The 17,850-nt window shown below is 38.6% G+C and overlaps 3 protein-coding genes and 7 non-coding genes across 10 annotated transcripts in view; 6 read left to right on the top strand and 4 right to left on the bottom strand.

Annotated features, from left to right (window-relative positions):
- LOC141381693 (uncharacterized) overlaps positions 1-17,850 on the top strand; it is an 835,171-nt gene that overhangs the window by 56,229 nt on the left and 761,092 nt on the right. The window lies entirely within an intron of this gene.
- The window catches only part of zgc:173705, a 129,939-nt gene that overhangs the window by 52,314 nt on the left and 59,775 nt on the right, over positions 1-17,850 (bottom strand). The gene's annotated exons all lie outside the window — the stretch shown is intronic.
- trnam-cau (transfer RNA methionine (anticodon CAU)) lies at positions 205-277 on the bottom strand. The gene has a single exon. It is a non-coding gene; the product is annotated as a tRNA-Met (tRNA).
- LOC101883862 (uncharacterized) lies at positions 1,860-4,193 on the bottom strand. The gene is made up of 2 exons (XM_087248657.2): positions 3,569-4,193; positions 1,860-3,389 (listed from the first exon to the last, which is right to left on the bottom strand). Exons 1-2 carry the CDS (start codon positions 4,010-4,012, stop codon positions 2,172-2,174), a joined length of 1,662 nt encoding a protein of 553 aa, XP_087104783.1. The 5' UTR covers positions 4,013-4,193; the 3' UTR covers positions 1,860-2,171.
- Positions 6,928-7,000, bottom strand: trnav-cac (transfer RNA valine (anticodon CAC)). The gene has a single exon. It is a non-coding gene; the product is annotated as a tRNA-Val (tRNA).
- On the top strand, positions 15,474-15,547 carry trnat-ugu (transfer RNA threonine (anticodon UGU)). The gene has a single exon. It is a non-coding gene; the product is annotated as a tRNA-Thr (tRNA).
- trnat-agu (transfer RNA threonine (anticodon AGU)) lies at positions 15,734-15,807 on the top strand. Its single transcript has one exon. It is a non-coding gene; the product is annotated as a tRNA-Thr (tRNA).
- On the top strand, positions 16,246-16,334 carry trnar-ucu (transfer RNA arginine (anticodon UCU)). Its single transcript is given in 2 exon segments — positions 16,246-16,282; positions 16,299-16,334. It is a non-coding gene; the product is annotated as a tRNA-Arg (tRNA).
- Positions 17,081-17,154, top strand: trnat-ugu (transfer RNA threonine (anticodon UGU)). The gene has a single exon. It is a non-coding gene; the product is annotated as a tRNA-Thr (tRNA).
- On the top strand, positions 17,341-17,414 carry trnat-agu (transfer RNA threonine (anticodon AGU)). Its single transcript has one exon. It is a non-coding gene; the product is annotated as a tRNA-Thr (tRNA).

Raw genomic sequence — 17,850 nt, 5'->3', positions numbered from 1 at the left:
GAATGTCAAGCGACACCGTGATAGGAATGGGAGCATCTTACCATCAATGCTTCAGACTCAGGAAATGTTGTTGGAACTTCACACCACCTGGCCCCCAGAGGAGCTGTAGCTTTTTTTGCCCTGGGGAAGCATGATCCACACGGAAGGGAATAAAAAATGCTGGCCAGTCATCTAAGCGCTTCCAAGTGCCAAAAAGTACCACCTTGCCCCGTGTGAGGCTCGAACTCACGACCTTCAGATTATGAGACTGACGCGCTGCCTACTGCGCCAACGAGGCAGACTGTTGGACCTGGGCAAACTGGGAAACACCAGCTTCCATGTCACGGTGCTGCGGAGTGGTTCCCAGGAGACAGCTTAAGTCAGGCAAGCCTGTCAGAATGGCCGAGCGGTCTAAGGCGCTGCGTTCAAGCTGGGGAACAATCGTCCAATAAAGAAGGGGAAGAAGGGAAGAAAGGGGGGAAGAAAGAAAGAGAAAAAGGGAAGAAGAGGGGGAAGAAACGAAGAAAGGAAAGGGTGAATTCTAAGCTTCCCGGACACGCCTTCCCTGCACCTGCTTTACGTCACGTATAGTGATACTGTTCTGTGTTAAAACAACGCAATTTGAGTTACATTGATTTCTATTGCAGGTGCTCACCAAGACCGGGGTTCGAATCCAGCTAAAGACGGTTTATTGTTATTGGTTAATTATTACTCAATAAACTAACTGTTTAAATGTGTAATGCTCCAAGGTAAATAAAATATGCCTAAGCGCTTTATTCTTGTGTTTTTTGACATTCTTTCATTAAAAATAAAGCATACTAACTTGAATGTGTCACTATTTAGTAGTTGTTGTAGCATTGTTATGCTTATGGTTATTATTGTTCTGTATTTTGATGTACAAATGATCTATAGAAATGTCATAGAGTATATAGTGTACACACACATATATACATATATATATATATATATATGTGTGTGTATATAGTGTGCATAGTGTATATGGAATTAAAAGTCAAGTAGTTAGTTATTTATATATGCATTATTTATCTAACAATTGTCAACAGAACAGTAATGAATATAGAGTAGAAAATGTAAAAATAATAAATTAGTTATTAATAATACAGTTTTAACAATATAAATAAACAATGTTAATAAAACGTTAAATACAAACAGAAACCGACACAAAGTGGACTTAAAAGTCAAGGACATTTATTAATGCAATATTTATTTAACAATGGTCAACAAAACAGTAGTGAACATGGAATAAAAATTCTTAAAAATTAAACGTTAAATATTAACAGAATAAATACAAAATTAACAAATTAAATAAAATGTTAAATAAATTTAGAAACCAACAATAAGTGAAATAGAATAAATTTAACTATTATGGTTGTAACCTGTATACACTTTATACATACACACACATATAAATAATAAATAAGTTAAATAAAATGTCAACAAAATAAATAAACTTTAAATAAAAAGTGCAATAAAACAGAATCAAACAAGGTAATTGAAGAACTATTATGGTTATAAAGTGTATAAACTATAGACATACACATAAATAATAAACAGTTAAATAAAATGTTAACAAAATAAATTATTTTTATAAAATGTGAAATAAAATAGAAACCAACAAGTGAAATAGTATAAATTGAAGATCTATTATGGTTGTAAACTTTATACACTCTGTACACACACACACACACACACACACACACACATATATAAATAATAAATTAAATAAAATGTTAACAAAATAAATACACTATTTAAATAAAATGCGCAATAAAATAGAAACCAACAACAAGTGAAATAGAATAAACTGTAGAACTATTATGGTTATAAACTATATAAATACACACAAATATATAAATAATAAATAAGTTAAATAAAATGTTAACAAAATAAATTATTAAAAAGTAAAATGTGCAAAAAAACAAGTGAAATAGAATAAATTGAATTATTATGGTTATAAACTGTAAACACTATACACACACACACACACACACACACACACACACACACACACACACACACACACATAAAAAATATAAAAGTTAAATAAAATGTCAACAAAATAAAAACACTATTTAAAGAAAATGTGAAATAGAAATATAAACTAACAGCAAGTGAAATTGAATAAACTGAAGAACTATTACACTATATACATACACAAACAAACAAACACATTATTTTGGGTTGGTCCTTTTCATTTCCTCTAGCCACTCTTCTTTAGTTAAAGTTTCAGTCTGTGGGCAGTACACCCTGCCCCTGAGTTGGCTATGGCCTGTGGCATTTGTTTTGAACTGCCCACACTTTTTACAAGTGTTCGCTTGAACAGTTCTCCGGTACGGTCTTTTGGGAATGGCTCCAGATGTGGATGGTGATGCAGCAGGCTGTGAGCTGGTACTGGACATTGTTGGCTGAAGTGGTGGCTGTCTGAGTGGCATCCCCTGCACCATTGGGATACCCTGGGCCATCTGCACTCCTTGCATTATCGGGATACCCTGGGCCATAGGGATTCCCTGGACCATTGGCACAGCCTGGAACATTGGTACACCCTGAAACATCGGCATACCCTGGTACCCTGGTGTAGCTGGGATGTATATGTTGGGTACCATCTGCAGCGATGCTCCAGGTGCTGGTGGTGTAAATATGACCTGGGTCTGTACTGGTGCCTTGAGTCTGAGTGGGGGTCGTCCAACAGATGTCTGCCTCTGCCTTGCCTGACCTGCTGTGCTCTCTGGCAACACATACTGGTGCTGCTCTCCTGGTTGGTCTGGCTCTGTCTGAAGACTTTTGGCAACTGGGAGAGGTTCCTGGGCTTCTGGGAGGTGTTGAGGCAACTGAATACCCTGAAGCAGCACAGACAGCTCCTGTTTCTTCTGTCTGTTATTAAACCACTGAATCAGGGTATTCTGGTTTACCTCAACCAGCTGCATGGATGTACCTCCCATTACCAAGCTGTTGCCCAGTACGAGTTGCCTAATCCTGCGGTAGTCTTGCAGGATCAGAGACCATCTTGAAAGGGTTCCCTTGCCTTTTCGCTTGGGACTAGGGTGGATGGTACAAAGCCTAATAAAGATGGTCTCCACAAGACGGCAACAGTCAGGCCACTGAGCAGGAGCACTGCTTGCACCCAGCACACATCTGGTAGTGCTCTCCACGCCAGGGGTGTGAGTGGGCTTCTTGGGTGTTTTAAATCGCCCACTCAGCAGTCGCTTCTGGTGTCGAGCTGCATACACCACCCGCTTCTTGTCTTGGTCATGCAGGCTTTGCCAAAGACCAATGATCTCGTTGGCCTCCTGGTTGGTGAGGCTGAGGCTTTTGTGGGTCCGAAGCTCAACCAGATATTCAGCCAGCCTGTCCACATGCTGGAAGCCCGGAATATTTTGGTAGTCAACAGCCTAATGAAAGCACAACAAAATAAAATAGCATATTAAATTTTTCAATGCATAATTCCATAATTGTTTCTGTTATCATGTTGAAGCTGCACTACGGAAATAAACCTGATGCGTGTTTGACTTTACACTTTATTTTAAAATTATTCTAGATCACTGTAAAGACAGAAATTAGTGGGACTTACAGTCTCTTCATCACCATCATCATCGTCGTCATCATCATTGTCTTCGTCATCATCTTCCGTAGCCTCTTCTGGCTCTAAGGGCACAGGTGAAATTGGTTCTTCAGGCTGCGCAGGTGGGTCAGGGACCAGTGCAGGGCATGTGGAGACTGGCAAGGAAGCGACACTGCTGGTGACTGCAGTGGAGGAACCCGATCTCAATGTGGAGGAGGATGGTGACAGAGCAGCCTCCGGATCAACAATAGTGTGATCCTCACTGATGTCACAGAAGCCCTCATCTTCTTCTCGCTCATCCACATTGAGATCCTCAATGAGCTCAGCAGTCTGCTGACAGTCTGGGTTCATGTTCTGCAGTGCCTGACCAGTCTGCTGGAACAGATACTGCACTCCAATGAGCTCACCTGAAAAAAATAAATGAAACATAAATAAACAAATTTTAAGAGCCATGTTTGATTGGGTGTTGAAGTAGCAAGTAGTTTTAAAAGCTCAACGTCAAGGAAGAAACAAACAAAAACATACATTTTAATCAGAGATCCAAAACATAATAAATATTCTGGACAAAACATCTAATGAAATGCAATGGAAATACAACGAAGACAGAGAAATGTACAAATAAATTTCCCTCAAAGCTTGTAGCATTATGTTTGAAAAAATATTTTCAAAAAAAAAATATATCCTATAAATTAAACGGTTTTGAATTAAAGTATCCAAATTTGAAATACAACACACTAAAACATCAATTCGTGCAATTGTGTAGTTTTTCCTACCTTTTTTAAGAAATCACTATCGGAAAAAATCCTTTACTGTAAGCAAAACGATGCTGTGCTCTGTCGAATGATGCTGTTTGTTGAATATCACTGATGGTCAATGAACTTTTTTGACCTCTGACCCGCCTCCAGAGGACCGCGTCATTCCTTCGTGTACCTTCGGCTCAGTTCGGAAAATTGATTGACATCTGACTGACCTGTTTGACTGCACACCTAGCGGTGAATCTTGGAAGCCCCCCGGCTTCAACATTGTCTCGACTCTGATTGGTCAAATGTTGAAAATGTTGAGAATTCCGGTCCACGATTGGCTGCAAATGTTGAAGCGCTGCAACGTGATTGGCTACAATGTTGGAGTGAATCGCTCCGATTGGCTCTCATCTTCAACATTTGTGAAATATTGTCGGACTATCCTTCGGCAGCTGGCGTTCAGGTCGCAGTCTCCTCTGGAGACGTCGGTTAGAATCCCACTTCTGACAAACCGAACCTGTGGCAGTGCGCTCAGGCTGAAGTCTTTAACTCCCTGCCACCATGTCCGAATAAAACAGTAACACTGACAAGGCGCCGCATCACGCGGGATTTAATGCAAGTGCACCGAAAGGGGATCAAAAGAATTGTCCTTGGATGGCGTTGATTTTTAAGGTTTGCAGAGGCATTTTTTCATCAAATCCTCGTACAACGTCAAATCATGACATTTGACAGATCCACGCCCTAGTATCGTGGATCATCCAGTGAGCAGAGAGCCGATTGAGAATGTGCGTAAAAGCAAATCTGAATGTTTCCGTCCAGTTTTTAACAGGAGACCCTCCGCTTGTAAAGCCATCGTGATAACCACAGGAGCCTCCGGTTAGGGTGAGAGCTCTGTCTTGTGGTGCCATCGCAGAGAGACTGAAAGTCACTTTCCACAATGTTTTCATTCAATGTTCTACGCTGGTGGAATCACCTTCCCATTCCCAGTCGGATTACGGATACACTGGTATCCTTCAAACGACAGCTAACACTCATCTCTTCAGAGCACACTGTTACTTCATCCTCCCTTGTTTGTTTGGGTCTCAACGCCAGAATTCTTCCTTCTCCAATCAGCTCCGTTATCAGCTATCTCTTTGTCTGTTGTCAAGGCCATTTTGTTTATCTCTTTGTCTATTATCCAGCCCATTTTCTTTATCCTTTCGTGCAAGTCCCTCCATTTCCATGTCGTTGCTGGGGAATCTGTCCATGATTAAAAATTAAACACACTACATAACCACCCTTCAGACAGCAAAATGCTGCTGTTAGGTGGTTATTAAAGACAAAAATAAAACAAACAAACAAACCACTCAAGGTCAATAAACAAAAAGGTAGACAAACCAAATGGGGAGAGCCTTTCTCTCCTTACTGCTGCCAACTCACTTCCTGTTTGCTCTATAGCCCCCTCAGGGTGGTGTGGCCGTAAGCAATGACAGATGTCAAGTGTTGGCTATTGAAACTAGGCGTAGACCCAGGAGGCGAGCACAGCTTAGCTGCCTGCAGCGCCAATGAGCTGGACAGCCGGAGCTGGGCAAGTTGTGAAGCACCATCTTTAACTCTCTGCCCCCATGTCCGAATGATACAGTAACACTGACAAAGTGCCGCATCACGCGGGCTTTAATGCAAGTGCACTGAAAGGGGATCAAAAGAATTGTCCTGGGATGCCTTTGCTTTTTAAGGTTTGCAGGGCATTTTTTCCGTCAAATCCTCGTACAACGTCAAGTCATGACATTTGACAGATCCATGCCCTTGTATCGTGGATCATCCAGCGAGTAGAGAGCCAATTGAGAATGTGCGTAAAAGCAAATCTGAATGTTTCCGCCCAGTTTCTAACAGGAGACCCTCCGCTTGTAAAGCCATCGTGATAACCACAGGAGCCTCCGGTTAGGGTGAGAGCACTGTCTTGTGGTGCAGGGCAGAGAGAGGGAAAGTCACTTTCCACAATGTTTTCATTCAATGTTCTACGCTGGTCGAATCACCTTCCCATTCCCACTCGGATGACGGATACACTGGTGTCCTTCAAACAACAGCTAACACCCATCTCTTCAGAGTACACCCGAACCCCGGTGAATATCCCTCTCTCTAAAGAAAACGAAACTCCTACTCCAGCACTAAATTCTCTGAGCACAAACAAATTACTTGGAATGAATAGCCCTTTTTCGTATGCATTGCCTCGTCTTGTTGAATACCTCCACTATTGTATGTCGCTTTGGACAAAAGTGTCAGCTAATTGTATGCTTCCGCCCAGTTTCGAACAGGAGACCTTTAGCGTGTAATGGAAACATGATAAACACTACACTACGGAAACCAATAGGCCAGTGCTGCTTCAAGTATTTATAGTCTTTTTTTTATAGGGCTGTCTTGTACGGTCTGCACCGTGGAGGACCAGCAAACGCACTGGCCACCTGCTCATGCACAACACAAAGCTAAAAGAAATCAGATTCTTCGCAAGTTTGCGACACCGCGAGGGGAGGTAAACACTGAGTTGAATTCAAACTTCTAGCCTCACACCGCTCTGCAGAAAGAATGTTTTCAGTGAACGTCAGTACTCAACAGAAGCATGATTTGACAATTGTCATAAAAGCTAGAGATTGTTTCCACCCAGTTTCGAACTGGGGACCTTTCGCGTGTGAGGCGAACGTGATAACCACTACACTACGGAAACCTTCAGCCAGAACAAGCAGATAACCCTTTTTGATTGGGTGCCTGTTGACGATCATTGCTGGGAGCGCAGTGGATGCTATTATTTTCTCGCCAAAAGAAGAAAACTGTTTCTGCTTTCAAGTATTTATAGTCTTTTTTTATAGAGCTGTATTGTACGGTCTGCATCGTGGAATGCCAGCAAACACACTGGCCACCTGCTCATGCACAACACAAAGCTAAAAGAAAGGAAACCAGAGCAAACCCACACAAACATGGGGAGAACATGCAAACTCCACACAGAAACACCAACTGACCCAGCTTAGGCTCGAACTAGTGACCTTCTTGCTGTGAGGCGAACATGCTACCCACTGCACTACCATGCAGCCACCATATACAGTTTTTTCTAAAATGTATATATATTTTAAGTCTCAGCTCTGCAATTTAACTATTTTTGTGGCAAATATTTTTTTCATTATCTTTCAAACAGTAGGCTAAAAAAAACAAATTTTAGAATAACAATTAAATTGCAGGCAATGTGGTGGCGCTGAGGGTAGAACGTTCGCCTCACAGTAAAAAAGTCGTTGGTTCGAGCCTCAGCTAGGTCAGGTGGCATTTCTGTGTGGAGTTTGCATGTTCTCCCTGTGTTTGTGTGGGTGTCCTCCAGGTGCTCTGGTTTCCTCCACAAATCCAAAGACATGTGGTACAGGTAAATTGAGTAGTCTCAAATATATATGTGTGTGTTTGGATGTTTCCCAGTGATGCATTGCAGCTGGAAGGGCATCTGTTGTGTAAAACATGGCTGGATAAGCTCTTGGGTTATTCCATTGTAGCAACTCCAGACTAATAAAGGGACTAAGCTGAAAAGAAAATTAATGAATTTAGTCGGAATTTAAAGGTTTTTGCATCTGATTTCAATATTTTTTATTTTTATTGGCATTATAAGCTAAGCTTATTGTGCTGTAGGTTTTTGCTCCTACATTTTACCAACAGTAAACCGGAGCATTATTGAACAAAGAAACATACAAAAGAACCCTTCCTTTTCATTGATACAACCTTTATGCAAGAATCTCCAAAAATGAGCTCTCTACACTTTTGAGCGAACTCTTCATTTTCCTGGTGTGAAGCTGATTCTGTTAAATTGCTCCCTGTTCGCAAAGTACAGCACTGCAATTGCAGCGAGCTGGGCCACTGCATTTTGAGAGACACCTTCTCTCTTCTCTCATCACAAACATTATTAGCTGAAAAACTATTTAAAACAATTAATACCTTCATGACCAAATAATTACAATGCAACCACCTATCGTAAGCCTAATGAGCACATAAAATTATATAAATAAGTATCAAATGCACATTTGTTTGTGTGTGTGTGTGTGTGTGTGAGTGAAAGACAGCATGTAGTAGTGTGTGTAAGAGAGAGAGCCAGTACATGTTTATGAGAAACAGGACTCGAAATTAACTTTTTTAATTGGTAGCACCGGTGCTCCCAACTTCAAATATTTAGGAGCACCAAAATAAATTTAGGAGCACCAGAAAAAATTTAGGAGCACCCACCAAAACTGAATGAGCACCGCTGCAAATTGCTTTTTAAGGGATTTATTGTATTTTAAAACAACATCAATAGGACAAAAACCAGAAACAACTATTTAACTAATGCTGCGAAGACATTGATATTTGTGTGCAATAATCCCAAAATGAATGTCTAATAATTAGGCTATAGAATATTAGTGATGATGAAAATGACAATAATAGTAACAATGAATTACATTTCTCATTATGATACTGTCTTGAATGTGCATGAATGTAGATTATCTGCTATAAAAAGTCTGTTACTTTATGAAAAATAATTGTATAGTTTGCATCAAACAAAAATGAAGTATTGCAGTAAGAAATATTTATTTTGTACTGCTGTTTTTATATGCATGTCAATTTAATAAATAATATTTCTGCTACAAAACAAACAAAAGATTATAATTAATCATTCAATTCAATGATGAAAGCTGCAAAGCAGTCAGTAAATAAATAAAAAAAAAATAATATACACCTCAAAAAAGAATAGACAAAAGAAAGTAGCCTAAGTAAAGTCTCACTTCCATCACTCTTTAAAAAAGTTTTGGTTTCAGTTTGTGTCAATTTAAAGGTTCAGTCTGAGATGATCTTCATTTTTCTGTGTTTGTGGAAAAGCTGGCGAGTCAGCCGACCCAATTTATGAGCAGGCAGCGCAAGATTCTTGCGGTGACCACAGGCGCAATACCGCTCTTTGTTATGAGCCGCAGTTTCCGTGTAAACTTAGTAAAGGCGAGCTTCTTTGGCGATGATATGTACAGTATTAGATTTGACTTTTAGCAGACATTTGCGATGAACATGCAGTGAATGCGACGCATGGAGATCATTATTCACCACGTGACGTGTCATGATCGCTCTCATCTGCGCCTCAACTTTAGGTGGGGTATGCAAACCTGTGTGCTTTAAGTTTTTACTCTTCAGCCGTTTGCATTTCCCGTAGTCATAAAAGCTCCTTCCCTGACATCTGACAGCGGAATACCTTGAGTGATTGACAGCTAATATGAACCAATATAGCGGCAGGGAAGAGCGATTCAGCACGTTTTTACAAAAAATCAAAACAGGTCGCACTACAACCATTATCTGCAGTCGCACTAATGCGCCCAAATATGTTCCCGCCCGTCACAGCGTCTAACAAAGGGGCGGGGTGCGTGGTGACGTCACCGGCATTCCCGCCCCTTTGTTTACACGGCGGGCGGGGAATGCCAGTGACCGCTGTGTACGGATAGAATCAGCGGAGCGGGGAGCGCTCCCTCTCCCCGCTCCACTGACTCTGTCAGTGTACAGCGGTCGGGGCGGGCCACAAAATATTGCACTGAGGGCCGCAAATGGCCCGCGGGCCGCGAGTTTGGGACCCCTGATCTAAGCCATCATCTAGGGTCAAAGAAAAATCATGGACACTTAGTGGATGTTAATGAACAAGATGAAGTGAGTTCAAATTTTCTATATTTAAAATGATAAACACCAAAAAAGAAATTGATAATTAAACATTGCATTTCAGATATAAAAAAAACATATTAAACAAATATGTGGGGTCAATGCCTAATATGAATCCTGAGACATAGCAGTAATGTTGAACAATTATATCACATGGTAGGCCATAATTTGTCATAATTTGTGTTTTATGAATAATAACCCAACTGTGTCTTGTTTTTTAGTCTCCACCATCGTAGTGCCCTACAGCTTTGCCTGCAGACTAAGCAGACCATAGTGCTGAGTGGATGGGAGTGAAGATGCCAAACTTTACTTAAAACTATTATTGGGGGTCAAATTGATTTTAAACTTAATAAAACCTGTCTCATTGGTTAGACTCTAAAATGTGGTCTCAATGGCTCACATGGTTCTTGAGTGCATGTTTCCCTAACATCAGAGATACCAAGTTCTGAAGGAAAACTGAGAAGGAGGTTGCAGTGGAGAAGAGCAGTAACTGGTCTCCATGAGACATTATTCCAAAGACGGGTAAGACTCTCGTTGGCCACCGGGAGCGACCTAAGCCAGGAATTTTGTCACGGAGACTAGGCACCTGTACAGGAAGGCAGGTGTTGTGTGAGATGGTTGTGGAGTGGAGCAGTGATGCTTGAAAGGCCTAGAGCATCCGAATATTGAGGGGCACTGTGAAAGATCAGTAGTCTGCCTCAGAAATGTGGGCTCCTCCAAACCGGACCACAGCAAACTGCTAAATATGTCTGGAGATCAGACACTCAGAAAAAGGAACTTGTGGGTAAAGTAAGAGGCAGGGTGCTGTCAAGAACCATTTGAGACCATATGATGACTGGTAATATGAAAGAGACAGAATTTATTAAGGTAGTGTCATGAAAATCATATCTAAGAAAAAGGCTTAGAGGAAAATATACAATGAATCTCTAAATGTATAATGTTGAAATGATATTTAACTATTTTTGCAAATTTTCATAGGTTTACTGATACAGGGCATGAACAGGATATAGGAGGAAGTACAATGTATGGTGGTGACTAAAGAAGAAGAAACAACTATTGGTAACTGAAGAAGTAATTTGAATTATAAATTTAGATGGAATTGATTATATAAGTAAAGATTTACTAAAAGCAAAATATTATGTTGAATAATCTAAATTAAGATGGCATATTAAAAACTAGAAAAGGTTGGTAACAGAAAAAAATATTTATGGGTAAAGAAGAAATTGAAACATGAAAAATTGAACTCATGTCATCAGGTAAAAAATTTATAGTTCTAATCTGATAAAAGAATTAAAACATAATAAGAGAGTTTAAGAAAACAGATTTTCTTTCACATGTAACTATGTGAAGAAGTTTAATGATGAAGTCAAAATACAGCTGAAAGAAACGAATAAGAAAATTGAGTGATTTTTAGTCAGCTTATAAAAGTATATCAAGATTGTATGGGCAACCAGTTGACCAGGAATAACATAGAAAATAATTAGTAGCCAAAAGAAAATAATAAACATTAGCAGAACATACGAATTAATAAATAGCTGAGAAAAATTAATTATCAAAAGTAGTGTCAAAGTCAAAACTGATTGATTATTAGTAAAATAGTTAAATGGAAAATTATAAAATTAGCTAGCGTAGTGAAGAGGTAGTATGTCGTTGAGCAATTAAGAGAAACACCTAGACAAGGTCATATGGAATCTGTTTTAGAAATTTTATTTAAGCTAAATTTTAACTGAGTTATAAACATAGATGTTACTTATTTAATTTTAATAAAATTTTACAAGTAAGCAACAAACAAAAGAAGATTGTGTTTAGTTTATGATTTAGAAGCAATTAAGGAGAAGAGATTTTAAAGCTGAGGTTAATAGTGTATGCAGAAATATGGTCATACTGATGAAAAATGTAAAGTGATAGATTTTTGAATTATCAGGAAGAGTGGTGATGATTAAGCATGTTGATGAAATCTTACTTGCAGAAAAAGAATAGACACCTAATTGATTAAAATGAAATAGGTGTTATGACATTTCCATGGAAATAGATTTAAAGGAAGTAAAAATTATAGGTGATTAGATGACACGCCTCAATATTAGGAAAAGTCAGATCACTAAATAAGTAAGCCATTTCAAATAACTGTAAACTGGTGAATGTATTACACATGGTAATAAGACTAATATGAATTATAGACTTTAATTATATTTAGAGATATCAGAAACTGCAAGAGAAGAATGAGAGTGAGGTTATAATTGATTATAGAGATATGGGAGAACAGGTGAATAAAAAGATATGTGCTAGTCATGATTGACAGCTATAGTGAATGGCTGGAGGAGTGGCCAGCAAGCAAGGAGGACAGTCAGACAGTGATGAAGTGTTTAATGAAAGACGATTTAGAAACAAATAGATGTTGAGTAAGAATTAGATTGGATAATGATAAACACTGAAATAATGAATATTTGAAATTGCAGCAAGTAATGGGCCGGAAGCATGAATTTAGGGATGGTGTAAGACTAATAATTACAGGGAAAGGTAGAGAAAATTGATACAAATTTAAACACAATTGGCAAAAATCTGTGCACAGACCAAACTGAATTGGATAAAAATCATGTTGAGGGGTATTAGTTTGTTATGGAACAAAACAATGGAATTAATGACTTATGCATTGTTTACAGGACTGCAGTTTTGGGGACCTGGTGCAGCTTGGACATGCAGTAGCTTACTTATGTAGAGATTAGAATATGACAAATTAACAACTTTACTTCAGATTTTTCTAAACAGGTTGCTGAAGGTGTGAGGCTGGCCGGAGTAACTTGAAAGTTAACATAGGAGTGTAAAAATGGCCTGGAGCTAGGCCCAGGCCGAAAGGGGGATAAAACACAAAAAGGGGATATCTGATATCTAATTGGAGTGTGTAAGCATGTATTGGTGTGGGAGCTGAACACGCTGCAACACCAATGCATGAGGCCAACTGTATATTAGATACAGCCCAACACAAAAAGGGGAACCGAAAACCACATTAAATTCTAAAATAGAAAGAGAAAATAAGACTGATTTACTAGCATATGACAATCTGACAGAAAGTGTGTGATTAAGTGTGTATGGACGTTTCCCGGAGATGGGTTGCAGCTGGAAGGGCATCCGCTGTGTAAAACATATGTTGGATAAGTTGGCGGTTCATTTTACTGACGGTGGGGACCCCAGATTAATAAAGGAACTAAGCCTTAAAGAAAATGAATGAATGAATGAATGAATGAATGAATGAATGAATGAATGAATGAATGAATGAATTGGACCAATTAGATTGGAGAAAATTGAGAAAAAAATAAAATGAAACACAATTACATTTTAAAATTATTTTTTTTTACACACGTTAGTTTTTAGGAATTTTTTGAATTATTTTTATTCTTTTATTTTAGACATATTTTTTTTTATCTTTTATGGGAAGACATTCTTGATGTTTTTTTTATTATACTTTATTTTAAGAAATTTTTATGCTTTTTATCTTTTATTTTAATACCTTTCTAATGTTCTATTGTTTTAAGACATTTGTATGTTTTTTCATAATCTTTTATTTTAAGACATTCAATGCTTTTATATTTTTCATTTTCAATGCAAAAATCTTTTATTTTAAGATGCTTTTTGAATCTTTTATTTTAAGACATTTTTTAAGATTATTTTATTTTAAACACATTCTTATGAGTTTAAGATTCTTTTATTTGAACACATTTTTGAAGATTATTTTAGTTTGAGCCATTGTTGTTTTTAAATCTTTAATTTAAAGACATTTTAAGATTTTTATTTTAAGCCATTGTTGTTTTTGAACCTTTTGAAATCTCTAGTTTAAATATGTTTGAATTTTGGTTTTAAAATTTGGTGACAAGTCTGAGTTGTTAGTTTAATAACCTTGTTATGATTTAGTTCTGAACTTTTCATTTTAATAATTGGTTAGTTTAATCCTACTTTGAAGCTGTTGATTTTTCATCCTAAATCTCAATTGTAATTTTGGTTCAATAATGACTTAAAAATGTTGAAATTCAGTCTGAACTAAGCAGGGAGATTATAATTTGTATTAGTGAATTGCTGATTTGAATTATGTTGTTAGAATTTTGAATTTCTAATTCCAATCATATTTTCACAAGTGTTGATCTTAGATTTTATTCATACTGTGGGATTTTCAATGGGAGTGCATTTCCTTTTGATCAGATTTTATTTTTTAAATGTTGGAGTTTTTAAATTTTATTTACATTTTTATTATTCTCATTCTTATTTTAATTTTGGTGGGGAAGAAGAAGAAAAAATTAATTACCTTTATTGATAAAGTGTATGAGAATGGAAAATTTTTATTATGGGATAATTGGAAGTTAATAAGAGTGTTGGGATTAATAAGCCTGAATATAGCAAGTATAATCCTTAGCAAAAGAAGATATCGGAGTGACTTCAAGAGGGAAGAGACTGCACCACCGAAGAGGAGAACCAAGAGTGTGAAAATTATAAACTGAATCCAGAAAAGTTAAAGAAATTGAGTTAAAAGGGTTTTTGGGCATCATTTAACATAATGAAGAAGCACTAGGATGTTAAAGATTGTTTTGAATAAGAGGTAAAACAGGGATTTAGGCAAAGTCCTGCAGTAATGACAATTGGACATTTTTGCGGGGATTTGATTATCTGATTTTGTTTTTGTCTGCTCCAGAGAGGAGCAGAAAAGGGGAATTGTTGGAGAAAAGGAATTTATTTTTATTTTTATTCTTTTTATTATTTTTTATTAGAAAAATGTTTAGACTAAAAACAGATTAATCAATCTTTCTCTTTTGTATTATAAAATGTCTTGACCAGACAAACTTCCTATTTTTTACTGTGCTGTATACTTTTTAGAATAACTGCTGACAAGTGAAAAAAGCAGAATAAGAATAAATTTAGGTTTGTTCCAGAACTGTAGTCTAGACATGTCACAAGTTGTCCTGATGCTTGTAGAAGTTGTGAAATATATTAAAGATGCACGGAAGTGTTCAGTTCGGGTATGCAGAGAAAGGTTGCAGAAAGAGGAAGTAATGTCCAGGGGTTGCAAAGAGCCAAGGGACTGCAGAATGACTGATAAGTGACGTTAAACCAAAACTCCACCTGTTAAGATCAGTTGTGTATATATATACTGGAGTCAGGAAATGTAAGTCAGTTGCGAACCTCTTGAATGTAATTCTTGTATTGCATTGGGGTAACGTAACCCAGAGCTCTGTCATCGAACTATTCATTTGTATCTAATAAATTGCTAATATTTTTGTCATTGAAGAAAAACCTCTCCTGACCTTTTCTCTTGAACACGCATGGAATAGAGATAGATATTCCAACAGTTTGGATGACATGGTCAGGCTTGAGGCATGATCATCCAGACTCTAAAGGACCGCGTCCGGCTTGTCAGCATTTTCTGCATCCTGACATGCTGGTTTTTGTTGTGTATTATTTTTTCTTCTTCGATTTTTGTTATCGGGCAAATGTGTCTTACTGTGAATTTCTGTGGCGCTGTGGCTTAGCTGGTCAAGGCGCCTGTCTTGTAAACAGGAGATCCTGGGCTCAAATCCCAGCAGCGCCTTAGTCCAGATGGTGCGTGTGCTTGTTTTATAGAGCTCACAGGAATGAATTATAAAATTGTATAGCTTTGAGGCGTAATGAATAGTGCGACAAATAGAGTTAAACAACCTCTTTGCTTGCCATTTTAAGACTTGCTGTCTTTTTTTAGTCTCTGTCTGCAAAAACGTCTTGCCTCCTATTCAGCATTGGCGCTGTGGCTTAGTTGGTCAAAGCGCCTGCCTAGTAAACAGGAGATCCTGGGTTCAAATCCCAGCAGTGCCTAATGTGCAGGTTTCGTGTTTGCTTTTTGTTAAGAGTAACGAGTGTTTATGCAGCGGGATGTTTAGCAGTCGGTTTCTTAACAAAACTCAAATCCTTAAGAACGCTGCTCATTCAAGAGGGCTTTGGACGATGCCTTTATATAGCATAGTGTGGTAATGCCTAACCAATTGGACTTTAATATTTCAAGTCCAGACATTCCCACATGCAGCGCTACCGTTGTTAGTTTTTTTTTTTTTTTTTTTTTGGAATTAAACATTTAGCCTGTGTCGAGGTCGTTTGGCGCTGTGGCTTAGTTGGTCAAAGTGCCTGTCTAGTAAACAGGAGATCCTGGCTTTGAATTCCAGCAGTGCCTTGTCCGCAGTTGGCTGTTCTTTCACGGGCCAGAGAGTACTAAAAAGTGCTTTCCGTCCAACAGTTCTAGAGGAAGCAGAGCACTTAGGCTCTGTGGCGCAATGGATAGCGCATTGGACTTCTAGGCTGTGAGCTGAGCCATTCAAAGGTTGTGGGTTCGAGTCCCACCAGAGTTGCAAGCTTTGCTCTTTTTCTTCACTGACTTAAGGTGTGGTGCGTTTCTAACATTTTAGGCATCTGTCCATCCCGTTTTGCTTCTTTCTTTCATTGCGCAGTGCAGGCTCAGATACTAGGGGTACTCTACAATAAAGCCGATGACTTAATTGAGCTGTTTTAAATAAGGGAGATTAGAAAACGGTGTAGGGCCTAGTGGGCTTGAGGAATGACTCGTCGGCAACCTGTGGTTTTGGGGAAAAGTAACTGCCACCTATTGTTGAGATCACGCCTTTTGGATTTGTCGTACAAGAGCCTCTTTATGCATGTGCAAAGTAACTGAGTAGAAAGCACAGTAATTTTTGCTTCCCCCCCACTGTCTTAGATGAAACTGCGTTTGGAAGTATCGTATCCAGAGGTTTTTTCTTTTAGTGTTAAGACTAAGTTGGCCAGAGCACCTGTCTTGGGAACAGCAGGTGCTAGGTTCAAATCCAAACTGCACCTTTCCCTCAGATGATGGGAGAGTGGCTTTCTGATCTGAAACTCTTTCAATGGCCGATAGCATATGTTTGTCCTGATTTCCATTTTCCGAGCTGACTCTGGGTTTGGATGACATGGTCAGGCTTGAGACATGATCATCCAGACTCTAAAAGACCGCGTCCGGCTTGTCAGCATTTTCTGCATCCTGACATGCTGGTTTTTGTTGTGTATTATTTTTTCTTCTTTGATTTTTGTTATCGGGCAAATGTCTCTTACTGTGAATTTCTGTGGCGCTGTGGCTTAGCTGGTCAAAGCGCCTGTCTTGTAAACAGGAGATCCTGGGCTCAAATCCCAGCAGCGCCTTAGTCCAGGTGGTGCGTGTGATTGTTTTATAGAGCTCACCGGAATGAATTATAAAATTGTATAGCTTTGAGGCGTAATGAATAGTGCGACAAATAGAGTTAAACAACCTCTTTGCTTGCCATTTTAAGACTTGCTGTCTTTTTTTAGTCTCTGTCTGCAAAAACGTCTTGCCTCCTATTCAGCGTTGGCGCTGTGGCTTAGTTGGTCAAAGTGCCTGTCTAGTAAACAGGAGATCCTGGGTTCAAATCCCAGCAGTGCCTAATGTACAGGTTTCGTGTTTGCTTTTTGTTAAGAGTAACGAGTGTTTATGCAGCGGGATGTTTATCAGTCGGTTTCTTAACAAAACTCAAATCCTTAAGAACGCTGCTTGTTCAAGAGGGCTTTGGACGATGCCTTTATATAGCATAGTGTGGTAATGCCTAACCAATTGGACTTTAATATTTCAAGTCCAGACATTCCCACATGCAGCGCTACCGTTGTTAGTTTTTATTTTTATTTTTTGGAATTAAACATTTAGCCTGTGTCGAGGTCGTTTGGCGCTGTGGCTTAGTTGGTCAAAGTGCCTGTCTAGTAAACAGGAGATCCTGGGTTTAAATCCCAGCAGTGCCTAATGTACAGGTTTCGTGTTTGCTTTTTGTTAAGAGTAACGTGTTTACGCAGCGGGATGTTTAGCAGTCGGTTTCTTAACAAAACTCA

The sequence above is a fragment of the Danio rerio genome, chromosome 4 (genome assembly GCF_052040795.2).
Source record: "Danio rerio strain M-AB ecotype USA chromosome 4, GRCz13ab, whole genome shotgun sequence".
Classification (NCBI taxonomy): Eukaryota; Metazoa; Chordata; class Actinopteri; order Cypriniformes; family Danionidae; genus Danio; species Danio rerio.
Note: the sequence above shows the minus strand (reverse complement) of the source record. Positions and strands in the feature narration are given on the sequence as shown.